At 36.9% G+C, this 12,648-nt stretch overlaps 3 protein-coding genes across 3 annotated transcripts; all 3 read right to left on the bottom strand.

Annotated features, from left to right (window-relative positions):
- Positions 1 to 2,728: 2,728 nt before the first annotated feature.
- LOC132302348 (epsin-3-like) lies at positions 2,729 to 3,602 on the bottom strand. Its single transcript, XM_059799186.1, has 2 exons — positions 3,251 to 3,602; positions 2,729 to 3,133 (listed from the first exon to the last, which is right to left on the bottom strand). The coding sequence occupies exons 1-2, from the start codon at positions 3,469 to 3,471 to the stop codon at positions 2,914 to 2,916; spliced, it is 441 nt and encodes a 146-aa protein (XP_059655169.1). The 5' UTR covers positions 3,472 to 3,602; the 3' UTR covers positions 2,729 to 2,913.
- Positions 3,603 to 4,697: 1,095 nt separating this feature from the next.
- On the bottom strand, positions 4,698 to 5,341 carry LOC132305430 (heat shock 22 kDa protein, mitochondrial-like). The gene is made up of 2 exons (XM_059803072.1): positions 5,155 to 5,341; positions 4,698 to 5,062 (listed from the first exon to the last, which is right to left on the bottom strand). The coding sequence occupies exons 1-2, from the start codon at positions 5,339 to 5,341 to the stop codon at positions 4,698 to 4,700; spliced, it is 552 nt and encodes a 183-aa protein (XP_059659055.1).
- A 2,036-nt stretch (positions 5,342 to 7,377) lies between these two features.
- LOC132305429 (24.1 kDa heat shock protein, mitochondrial-like) lies at positions 7,378 to 11,814 on the bottom strand. Its single transcript, XM_059803071.1, has 2 exons — positions 11,667 to 11,814; positions 7,378 to 7,921 (listed from the first exon to the last, which is right to left on the bottom strand). Exons 1-2 carry the CDS (start codon positions 11,812 to 11,814, stop codon positions 7,533 to 7,535), a joined length of 537 nt encoding a protein of 178 aa, XP_059659054.1. The 3' UTR covers positions 7,378 to 7,532.
- Positions 11,815 to 12,648: the final 834 nt, after the last annotated feature.

Raw genomic sequence — 12,648 nt, 5'->3', positions numbered from 1 at the left:
TATGTGGTGAAGGCAATACATTGGGAGATGGGAGATTGATCTATGATAAAGAAAAGGAAACATACACGAGAGGAGAGAGATATAAGAAGTGAGAAACTAAAAAGGGTTAGTTAAATGGAATGGAGAAGTGGCAAATCCTTATTGGGCCATGTTAGCTTGGAGGACAATTCTTGTCCTGATAAGGCAGGACCCAAGCATTACGAACCTCTCTCTTCCGTCAAACAAACCTCTGCAAAACTCAGCAACAAAAATGCCGAATCAAACCACCCCCACCTATCTTAACTCCAAATCAAACTCATTTTGCTTTCTAGTTAGTATATATAACTATATATATATATATATACAATGGATTGGGTTTATATATATATATATATATATATATCAAACTCAATGCGCCAGTTTACTACAAAGATCAAACTCAATCCATTTATGCATTGATGTGCGAGTATACCAAAGGGAAACCCAATCCATTTCTTGCATATATATATAGAAAACCCAAATCGAAACTCATGGAATTGAGTGCTGATCTTCTGGATTTCCTTTGATACCACAAAAGTGAGCTTGCCACTAAAGATTGATTTTTAGATTGGAAAGCTCATTGTTAACCAATGTTGCATGGTCATGGTCGTCGAATCCGTCAAACACATGGCCATGTTCCCAGTCGACACCCTCAAAATCCACATGCAGACAATTGGGTCTTCGTACCCATCTTCAGACCTCACTCTCCGGCCATCCTTTGGCTCCATTCTCAAGCTTGAAGGCCTTGCCATCTTCTATATCGCGGTATCACCGCCATGGGTCTCGATATCAAAATAAGAGTTTTGGGGTTTGAGTTAGTCGACGAGCATGAGGCAATGAAGATATCGGGGCTTCAATTTTGACAGAGCATTGGAAATTAATGGTTCACAGAGAGGGATGGCGTCGACGATGGTGGTTTGGCAACCTTTATTCCACCGCCAATTGCTCCTCTGTTTCTTCGAATTTGGGCCGGCAGTTCCGTGTGAAATATATATATATATATATACACACACACACATATACATATACACATATTTTTTGTGGTGATGGATTGTGATGGTGGCGGTTGTGGCAGCTATGGTGGTAGAGGTGGAGATATAATAGGAATAGAAATAGGGGACAATGGGTAGAGATAGATATGGAAGAAGGTAAGGGTAGTTTGGTTCTCTAGAATTATTTGTAAAGGTCAGAGGGTAAAAATGTCAATTTTTTATATGTCAGATGTGGCAAGTGATGAAAGGGGTGTCTTTATTAACTTTATCAAACCTGAGGGGTTATCATTGTTTAAAAAAAGACCAACTTTCATTTAGTTATCAATAGGACAAACCTCAAGAGGTGTGAGTGTAATTAACCCTACAAAAATAAATACTGTTTAATCCATTAAATTTTGAGGGAGTGTTTATTTGATTTATAATCCTAAATATGAGTTCCTAAATATGAGTTTTTAAATTTTGAGAACACAAAAATAAAAAAATAAAAAGAGTTCAATTTAAATAGAATTTAAACATGTGGCATAAATTTTATTTATTTGGTGTAATTGTGTAAATTTTGGAATAGTATTTATTTAATCTATATTTCTAAATATGAAATTTTAAATTTTAAGTAGGAAAAGTAACGAAAAAATTGAATTGAAATTTAAATGGGATAGAGAAGGGAATTTGCAGGATTATTTGCTAAACGATTTTGGATAAGACACGAGAAAAGACCTCTCACCTAAAACTGCATGGTAGACGAGTTTAGGGGAGTTTTTGATTTCATGATCAACAAACTCATAGTCAATGTAATCAACAATTAGCTTAGATATATTTGTGCAACCTCATAGTTAATATTCTTTTTTAATTATATTTATTAAAAAAATAATTATTTAATCACAAGACACCAAAGATTATTTCATAAAACAGTGAATAAAGTTTTATTAGATTTAGTTTAATATATAGAGAATATTTTTTATTTTTTACTTTTTTTTATAGAACAATGATAAATCTCGGCTCTTCCAAGAGACTACCATTAATGCGATAATGGAAGACTAAGTTGACACAGCTCATATTGTACAAAGAATTTCTTTTCGTTTTTTTGGTACACCAGTATAGTGTGTGTGTGTGTGTGTATATAGGTGTATAAGTGTTTACAGAACCCAACGAAATGGGGATAGCCCATAAGGCATGGTTAACCCAAGGGCCAAAAATAATTAAAAGGGATAATTTCACTGACACTCCCCGTAGTTTGGCCAAATATCAATTTAAAACATCTTTCGAAAATAACTATCAATTAGGTCCAATTTCACTATTCCGTTACCGTCTTCGTTAAAAACGTGTGAAAAGACATGTTTGCCCTTAATTTTTTAATCACATTTAATACAAAATACACCAGCTACTTAAATGACCATTATACCCCATATATATATATATAACAATCACGTGTATCTATATATATATGTGTGTGTGTGCGTGTAACTGCGACGCTGACGGCGAAGGGAGATCGGTTGGGCACTGCAGTGATGGCCGAACCAGAGAGTGCGGGAGGGTCGCCGGACGGTGGTGTTTTGGGGGTAGGAAGACGCCGAACCATAGGTTGCTGCGCCGTCGACTGTGGGTCACTATCGTGCGTCGCGGGTAACAGTCTTCTCGCCGGCAGTTTGCGTGGCCGTCATGTGTGGATTGTCTGTGTGGGACAGCGGGTCGTGTTCTCCTACGGCCACGGTTTGTTGGAACTTATTCTAGCACCAAACTTTTCAAGTACCTCATCATCACTAAAACTACCCATAGAGTTGGAGTTCTCCATTTTCTTGATGGACACCAAATTCACATTTTCCAGATGAGTCTGTTGAGATATTTCATGCTCTGATTCGGATGGACCTTCGTCCTTCGAGAATGAAAACCAATCATCCTGAGTTCTTTAACTAGTAGATTCAGAATGACACCTTCCATATCCAAGTCTCTCTGATTCTGTAAGAATTCTCTGTGCTGAAAAAGACCTCTCCGAGTAGTTCCCAAACCCTTCAATCCCTCCACTTAGCTTCCTAGCTTTATCCTTTTCTTGTTTGAGAACAGACCCTTTTTCAAGCAGCTTCAGTATTCTCTCGGATTTCTTTCTAACATTAAGTCCCCAATTGAATCTGCAAATTAAATTTTAGAAGCTCATGATAACAATCATAGTACTATAATAACAAATAAAAATAAAATAAAATAAATAAAAATAAAAAAACCCCAAATGAGGAAAATGAAAAAAAGACCCTTTCTCATCAATATAGTGAAAGCTTCCCATCTCACAGATAACATCTTTGTCACTCTGAAACTCCTCTGCAACACTCTCTGGTCCATGGGTCAACAAGTATTCAAGCACAATCAGAGCCTTGTATGAAAACCTCCAATTCTTCGTGTCAAACCTACCCAATCTATTGCACAAAAAATCAAATTCAATAACACAAAAAACACACATAAAAAACACAGACATCAAGAAAATGAACAACTATTATTAACCCTCCATACATCTATCTAAATCATGAGCAAGATGATGAGACTCTGAGGCTACCGACATTAGAGAGCACCATAACGACACATCATACAAATCCAACAAAAACCCATTCGAAACCTCCATTATTTCCGGCTAACAACATATAACTACATCACCAACAGTTTCGGCATTACAAAACAGACCTACATCATTCTAGCGAGCTGTATGACATTGAAAACAGGTCGTAAACAGAACAGTTTCTAACCGGTATCGTGCAATTTTCTGGCAGTTATTCTCGTCGGATTCTCGCTACCACGTCGTCGTCGTCGTCGATAACGGAAGCCCCACACCATCCTCAGATTTTCGTCGGCAGAGCCACGTGCCTTCATCGTCGCCGGAATCCGGAATCTTCATCAGTCGTAGTCGTCATCGTCAACTGTGGCTGCCAATCATCGTCGTTCTCTATAGTCGTCATTGAAGTGACGTGTCACTGTTTGGCCCCAAATAATAAGGTGAAATAAAAAAAATATGGTCAGCAACCAATAGGACGTAGACACATGGGTGAATTGAAATAATATGTGAAGGTATAAATGGGTAAATATGTCATCTGAATGAGGGTAAATATGTCATTTCAATCATTAAAGAAATACTTAAATAGGTCAAATCAAAGTCAAAGGGTAAGAATGTCTTTTTACATGTAAAAAGTGGTCTGACACACCTTTTAACTAACTTTTGGGGTGTGAGTGAAAAACGGAGCAAACGTTTGTAACGTGAGTGATAATTATTTTCGAAAGATATTTTAGACTGATATTTGGTCAAACTTCAAGGGGTGTCAGTGATATTATCCTTAATTAAAAACAAGCTAATGTTTATTATTAATTGGGCTTAATGCGGTAAACACTAACTATTACTCAATTCATTGCTTTTTCAATTAAGTGAATTTGATAATACATTTTAAATATAACTAAAAATATCGCTTCAAATGTGGAAAAATTTAAAGGACCAGAAAGATCACTTATCCTGAAAATTTAAAAAAATTGGAGTATCAAAAAAATATTTATTTTTTTAATTATTTATATTGTTTAAACTAGTAATGATATTTTATGTGATGCCAATTTCAATTTATCCTAGGACAAGGTTATTCCAATTTAATAAAAATTTAGTATTATTTAACCAATAAAAACAGAGATTTAAGGAAAAAGGTAACTTCCTAACCAAACAATCCCTCAGTTCTTGACATTGATGGTGATAATGCCTTTCCTTTTGGGTACGACCAGCTTGAGAACACCGTTCCTCATCTTGGCCCGGATCTTCTCCTTCTCATATTCATATTCAGGAAAAGGAATTGACCCAAAGTACTTCCTCGGACCGTCCATTTTGTTGTCGTACTCTTCTCCTTCTTCTTCATCATCAGATTCATAATCCTCTTCTACTGCCATGATATTGAGACGATGGTTTTCAACCCAAACCCTTAAATCTTCCTTGGAGATACCTGGTAAGTCCACTTTCAACTCAAACCATTCATTTGTGTGTTTATTGACATAAGGGACCGCCCTTCCTCTTACCAGGAATGGATTCTTCAAAGGACTACCTGTAATCATTCAAATTCAACTTATTTTATATGTGTGTGTGTGTTGTGTGTTAGAACTTAGAAATCATGTATTTGAGTTTTTTTCTGGTTACCTTTGGGGTAAGGGGCATCGGAGTCATTAGAATCGGAGTCTGAAACTGTATCTGAAACTCTTTTAATCAATGCCGAACGAGCGACCAAAGTTGTAGAGGAGCGCCTCGAAATGGGAGGGAAGGGTTTCGCCAAATGGGTGGGGAGAAGGGTTGAGAACGTGGTGGGGAGAAGGGTTGAGAACGCCATTGTTGAGCACTACTGTAATTGCCTGAGGAGGCCTTATTATATAGCATGACGGTGGGGTGGTATATATATATATTTTTTAGGGTTTTGGGACTTTAGTGATTAAAACAAGGGCTGATCATCGATCGGATGGGTTCGATTTGGGATAAAGTTCAATTTAATCCGGTTCCCATAAATTGGTAAAATTTGAACCCGAACCGATTCGTGGGGACCTTCAATCCTCGGTTCAGTTTTCACGGATTTAACTTTTCAAACAACCCAATATGATTACACTTTATGATCCATTAAAATCTCAAATTCGTAATTAACAGATTGGCAGATTATTTGCTCACCCCTAATTAAAACCCGTGAGACTTGATAGTATTTTATCTTGAATTTTGGAAGGCTTCAAAATCTATATTATTCTTTATTATATTTTATCTTTAACATAAATTTAATTATTAATTTTTTTTACTTCCATATTTCAAAGTAAATTTGTCAAAGTTAATACCTTACGGCTAGATATGTTCATATTGGGTTCGTTTTCAGATCACATGGACAGATCTGTTGTTTTCTCCGACTAGATTTGATCTTTTTTCTCCTTGATTTGATCTTGTGCATTGTTTCTTAGGTGTCAGAGCGCTTTGTGGCCGTACTTTTAGAGTTGTTGCCTTGATAATAGCTTAAGCTTTGGGTTACTCTAGTTTGTTGCGTTTCTCCCCTGGTGGTTCCGTTGCCGAGTTTTCGGTTATGTTTTCTCCACAGATCTGGAGCATATTCTTCATATTATTGCTTTGCTTCATGATTTGTATACCTCTTCGGCCTTGACTTTTTGCCTCTGTACTACTATTGGCTTTGCTTTTATGCCTTTGAAATCATATATAATATCGTTTTCGTGAAAGTACCTTACTATAAATAATCTAATTTAAATTTTTTTTTTTTTCATAAACAATATATAACCTTAAAAAATTATTAAAATATTTCTGGTTATTCAGATTAGTAAAATATTTGTCTAAATCCCGTTTGAAAATTAATTCTCACTTTTCTGCCTTTCCATGGTTAATATCATTGATCCAAAGTTTTATGAAGGTTTATGCGATAGAATCAAATTGCTTTTCGAAATATAGTTTAATCCAATTTTGTTTAATTGGATTATTATATATATATATATATATATATATATTACCAGGTGTTGCTTATTATTTTTGGTACAATAGAATCCGTGCCTTGTTAAAATCACCTTCACCATTACTGTTATTCTCAAATTGGGCTTCTTACGCGATAGTTCCTCTTCGAGCCCGATTCTCTTAGACTGGAATCTCTCTCCTGCCTGCTGCCGTCCCCCTTCGAGGTTGTCGGACTGATAATTGCACTGGTCTTCTTCTCTAGGGCTTCAAACCAGAATGTTTACTAACAACCACTATTAACGGCCAAACAAGCGGTTAATTGCGGTTATTAGGTTGAAATTGGTTATGGGCCTCTCCTTTGTTGGGCCTCCTTTCAGGCTTTTGTTTCCATCTTCTGGATTTTTTGGGCCAATTGGCCCACCTCTTGTAATTATTCACTTTATTTATATAATTTGCTTAAAATTTCAAAAAAAAGAAAAAAGAAAAAAAAGGGAGAGGTTGAACTTAGGATTTGAACATAAATCAAAGAAGAGGACTTAATATGGATTATGTCCACTAAATTTAGGAGGAATTATATTTACTCATGAATTTTTTTTATTAGTGAGCCTAGCTGAGAACCAAAATTGCAACTGACCCATTTTAATTACCAGTCCACAAAATTAAATAATACATCCAAGTTCTTGCCAGTCCCAGTTAATACTTTATTTATTTAAAAACACAGACTTAACGGTTAGTTAACGGCACAAGAGTGTTTGTTTCAACGTTACAAGAATAAAAATGGCGCACGTTAGCAACCTCCAGTATCTTTTCTTGATTTCCAAACACAAGAGATCGAATTCCCTAGAAAGTGACAGAAAAGAAAGAAATTGAAAATAGGAGAAGCAATGTTTTACTTCAATGTTTAAACCAAAAAGTACTTCATTCATCCAGATTTTTCAGTATGTAGCAGTGACAGATTCACAAACGCAGAAATGAAGAAACCTAACCAACCAACTATAATTGAAAGCAAATTACAGAGAAACAAACACCACTAACAAGAGATCGAAATAGAGCCACCAAAAGAAACGACTGAGAAAGTAGAAATTTGATCAGTCGACATTGACAAGGAAAACATCATTCCTGTCTTGGAGCTTGAGCTTGGGGACGACGACCTTGAGAACACCATTTTTGAGCTCTGCTCTGATCTGATCCACGGAGAACCTTTCCTCAGGAGGAAGCTCGATAGCACCCAAGTAAATCCTCAGACCTTTAAAGCCATCGTCGTCCCCTTCGTCATCATCATCATCAGATTCAACTTCATCACCATTTCGGTGTTCTTCTCCTTTGAAATGGAGAATGTTGCTTTTAACCCAGACCCTCAGATCTTCTTTTGAGAGACCTGGCAAATCAAACTTTGCCAGATACCAGTCTTCTCTTTCTTTCGTAAGATAAGGGGCGACCCTTCCTCTCACAAGAAATGGGCTCTCCAAAGGATAACCTGTACTCGTAATTCAAATATTTATACACAATATATATATATATATATATATATATATGTGTATGAGGAGGCCTGATAGGACATGGGCCGGATATGACTTGCAAACGCGGCATTGAGTCCGTACAGGTGGGTCAGGCCCATAAAAAGGCACTATCATATGGGCCGAACGCGCATAGGCCCATCAAAGAGGACCGGGACTCATGAAGGAACGGGCCTAGATCCAGCAATCCATCGACATTTGTAAATCTCTATAAATAGGAGGAGTAAGGTAAAGAAAGGGGGATCTTTTTGGTTGAGATATAGGAATTCTAGAGAGAGAGTGGGAGAAGGAATTTCTTGTATCTTCAATTGGCGCCGTCTGTGGGAATCGAACTCCCCCATGAAGACCCGTTGGTAGTCAGTTTGACAGTGGCGGACTGCTTGGTGCGCAGAGTTCTGATCGATCCCGGGAGCAGTGCGAATGTCATGCCGAGGGACACATTTGATCGGCTCGAGATTAAACCAGAGAGGCTCAAGCCCACTGGAAATCCCCTGTTAGGGTTCGATGGCAAGAGGGTGGAGCCCGTCGGAATGGTGGAAGTAGAAGTTCAAGCTGCAGAATGGGCTCTTATGGAAACTTTTGTAGTTGTAGAAATTCACCCCTCGTATAATCTCCTGATGGGAAGAGGATGGATTCACAGAATCCAAGGTGTACCCTCAACTCTGCATCAGGTCATGAGGTGCCTTGGACCCGATGGAAATAAAGTGATAGACATTCGGGGGGATCAGGTTGCAGCCAAAGAGTGTTATTCCGTCACACTAAAGTATGCTGGAAAGGGAAGGCGTCCGTCCGACCGGCAAGCCCCAGATAGCAATTACAGGATCCTCCGCCCGAGCAAAACAGGGTGGAGGAGTCAGTTGACTTGACCGAAGAGCTCCTTCTGGATGTGCAGATCGATCAGTCCAGGCCAGAACGAACTACCAGAGTAGGAATAAGACTGACCAGAGAAGAGCAGCAAGAGCTAGTGGACTTCTTGTCCCGCAATGCCGACGTATTTGCATGGAGTCACCTAGACATGCCTGGAATTAATCCCTCCGTATCCTGTCATTCCCTGAATGTCAATCCCAATTTCAAACCAGTGAAACAGAAGCAACGAAGATTTGCTCCAGAACGCAATCAAATCATAGCGGAAGAAGTTGATAGGCTGCTTGATGCGGGATTTATCAGAGAAGTACACTACCCTGATTGGTTGTCCAACGTCGTTGTCGTGCAGAAGAAGAATGGGAAATGGCGAGTATGCATTGATTTCACCAATTTGAACAAAGCCTGTCCGAAGGACAGCTTCCCGCTGCCTAAGATTGATCAAATGGTGGATGCGACCACCGGGTATGAGCGCTTAACCTTTCTGGACGCTTATTCAGGTTATAATCAGATCCCTATGGACCCCGCAGATGAAGAAAAAACTTCTTTTGTAACCGAGCGAGAAACATACTGCTACAAAGTTATGCCTTTCGGACTAAATTCATCCAAAAAAAAAAAGTGATGCAACAGGTCATTTGGGGTTGTCTTCTATACAAAATATCTATACAAAAGATGACAACTGCAATACGTATACTCGCATATGGTTGTGCAGCCGATCATTGTGACGAGTATATTAAAATCGACGAAAGTATTGCCATTGAAACCCCGATGAGATTTTGTAAGGTTGTTATTGGTGTGTATAGGGAAGAGTACATGCGCCCACCTAACGAAGCCGACATAGCATGACTACTTCGAGAAGGGAAGGAGAGAGGATTCCCGGGTATGCTTGGTTCTATCGACAGTATGCACTGGGAGTGAAAAAATTATCCGGTAGTGTGGCATGGCAGGAACAAAAGACGCTCTCATACGCCTATGCTCATATTGGAGGCGGTTACCATAAAAGATTTGTGGATCTGGAATGCATTATTTGGAATGCTGGGTTGACATAATGATATTAATGTGCTGGATCATTCTCTGGAATTCGACAATATCGTTACTAGCCAAATTCCTCTGGTTAACTTCATTGTAAATGGCCATTACTATAGAATGGGGTATTACTTATATGATGGTATATACCCTAAGTAAGCAACTTTGATGCGGATCATCCCGCATCCAATTACAGCAAAATTAAGGAAAACTTTTTGCTTAGAGACAAGAGGCCTGTAGGAATGATGTGTACAAGCTTTTAGGGTCTTGCAGATCAAATGGGCAATAACCATTGTGTTTTTGGGATAAAAGGGACTTGTGATAAATAATTATTTATTTATTGGCCAATATGTATGAAATCTTATAAACAATATAATATCTAATATTATTTGATTTATTAATTTATAGCGGTGATAACAAAGACACATTTTTTTAATAAAAAAACTCATATGTTAAAATAAATTTCAATTTGTTAGGGGGCAAAAAAAAAAGTTGTTTGGTTAGCCAATATAGCCGTTAAGGCACTGTTTGGATTAGCCAAACAGTACCTAAAACGGTTATAATGTCAATAGGAACATTGAAAATTTTTAAATAGAAAAAAATAACTTCTTTTCAATTTTTCAAAACTTTATTTTGCCCAAAAAGAGCATTGAAACGGCTCTTTGGTGCTACTATTTTGAAGTAAAAAAAAAAAAAAATTAAAAAAAAAGCCAAAAATTTAATTTTTAACTTTTATTTCAGTAAAACATGACCTTACAAACAGTGTTGTGGACTAAAACAACGACATGGGAAGCGAATATATTTCACTACCTCATAGAATGACTCCTGAATTGGTAATTTGTAAGTAAAGACTAAAGATCGAAACACAAATTTTCAAAGGCTACTAAGAACAATCTCTAAAAGATGCCATAAAACATTATTGTAAATTTTTAAGGAAATAAACTGTATTTGAGAAGGGATAGGCGAAAATGGTATCCGATCACATCCATAAGGAGGATAAGAGATTCGTATCCCACAAAAACGGCTGGTTATCCATTTTTGTGAATTTTTTTGATTTTGGTAGATATAATTTTTGCTGCTGTCAAAGTTATTACGGTACTTTTTGCGTGTACATTGCTTTGACCAGACTAACTAGGAGTTTTAAGGGAATGTATTTTGTAATTTGAGTCACAAACTTATGACATTACCTTAAATTTTGTAGTTATTATTTTCTGTTGGTTAAGGGTTGAATTTAAAAAATGGCACCAAATGTGTGACACAAATTTTACTTAATAAATCATTTTAGTAGACACAGTTTTTTTAGATTCAACATAAGACATACTGCACAACAATTGATGTATCGACTTAGAGTTGGAGGAATGCAAGAAGAAAACAATATCCAATTCACAAGAACATCTTCAAATCAATGGAACTCATGATTGGAGCATTTCTACAAACAACTATTAATGTATGAGTTTTAGAGTAACAAAACATCTCCAATCACCTCCAAAATAAAACATTCATTCAATATTCAAAATAAGAAATGTTTCAATAGCATAGCAGCATTGATATAGATTCGAAAAGTAAAGTCGTTTAAATCTAACTTTCAAAATACACTAAGACGAATACGTGTGAATCTGATACACATGCTCGTCAAAAAAAATAAATAAATAAATTTGACCTATAAACAGAAATCAAAAATGAAATCAATATTTAATAAGGCATTTCTCCATCAAATCGAGTTGAAGCTTTCTGATGACCTTGGCATCTTCGGTGAGTGGAATAGTAACCCAGAGGACACCATGTTTCACATCTGCCTTGAACTCCTCCATATCGCACATTTTTGAGAGGACTGGAATGACCCTCTCTCATACTCATACTCATACTCAGGTTCGCTCTTCATCTTTCCTTCGAATGCTATGTCTCTCTCCTCGTTCACCCACAGTCTCAGACCCTCTGAGATTAGACCTGGCAGGTCAACCCTCATCACTACCTCCCTTCACCCCACATTCTACGCCAGAAGACCTTTCTCGGCTGACCATCCAGATTATTAGCCACTCCTATATATATATACATATATACAGATCAGTTAATCAACACACTACTCAATCATATAGATATAGATTGTAAAGGAAACAGTAGTTATATAAGAAGATGAGTACCGAAGGGGTTTTTGGTATACGCATCCATGGAGGGACTATGCCTGGTACTGTACAGGCGGCGTCAATGGATGGAGCTTTTTTATATGATACTAATGGGATGTGACCGTATCACGTGAGATGAATTTTGTTTGCCAACAGCTGGCAAGAGGAAAATACTTGATGATGGTTTCCTAGCCGTTGGATGGTTCCCTGATTGATCGTACACTACAGTGACTTGAAAATAACAAGTTACTGTATGACTATAATAAATTTCAAGAATAATAGATGAATATTTTTTACAATTTTGATACTATATACTGTGTCACATTTGTACAAGACAACAAACTCTTATTGTAACTTGGATACTATATACTGTGTCACATTTGTACAAGTACAACAAACTCTTATTGTGTTGTTTTTAAAGTCTTAACATTTCTTGGAAAAAAACAACAAATTTTTTATTTTATCTTTTAATGAAAAAAAACCTTTTAAGTTGACATTTCTAAGGGAGGGACACACACACGGGTACCAACTCCATCTTTCCATTTTGAAAAAAAAAAGATTTTTTATTTTTTTATTTTGATATTAGTATCACTAAAATTGATTACAAATCAAAGAAATTTTGAAACTTAAGTTGTATTTGACGACATAGAATTGTTACTTTGAAATTAAAATTGATA

Source organism: Cornus florida, unplaced genomic scaffold (genome assembly GCF_030987335.1).
Source record: "Cornus florida cultivar Cherokee Brave unplaced genomic scaffold, ASM3098733v1 CherokeeBrave_3.0.0_Hap2_Chr04, whole genome shotgun sequence".
NCBI classification, from domain to species: domain Eukaryota; kingdom Viridiplantae; phylum Streptophyta; class Magnoliopsida; order Cornales; family Cornaceae; genus Cornus; species Cornus florida.
Note: the sequence above shows the minus strand (reverse complement) of the source record. Positions and strands in the feature narration are given on the sequence as shown.

Excerpts from the sequence above, each read along its gene's own strand:
- LOC132302348 (XM_059799186.1), bottom strand. The coding sequence starts at position 3,471 with ATGTCTGTGTTTTTTATGTGTGTTTTTTGTGTTATTGAATTTGATTTT. Across the intron at positions 3,134-3,250 it reads CACTATATTGATGAGAAAGG|ATTCAATTGGGGACTTAATG; the intron begins GTCTTTTTTTCA and ends TTTAATTTGCAG.
- LOC132305430 (XM_059803072.1), bottom strand. The coding sequence starts at position 5,341 with ATGGCGTTCTCAACCCTTCTCCCCACCACGTTCTCAACCCTTCTCCCC. Across the intron at positions 5,063-5,154 it reads CGATGCCCCTTACCCCAAAG|GTAGTCCTTTGAAGAATCCA; the intron begins GTAACCAGAAAA and ends GAATGATTACAG.
- LOC132305429 (XM_059803071.1), bottom strand. The coding sequence starts at position 11,814 with ATGAGGGTTGACCTGCCAGGTCTAATCTCAGAGGGTCTGAGACTGTGG. Across the intron at positions 7,922-11,666 it reads ATTCCAGTCCTCTCAAAAAT|GTTATCCTTTGGAGAGCCCA; the intron begins GTGCGATATGGA and ends TTACGAGTACAG.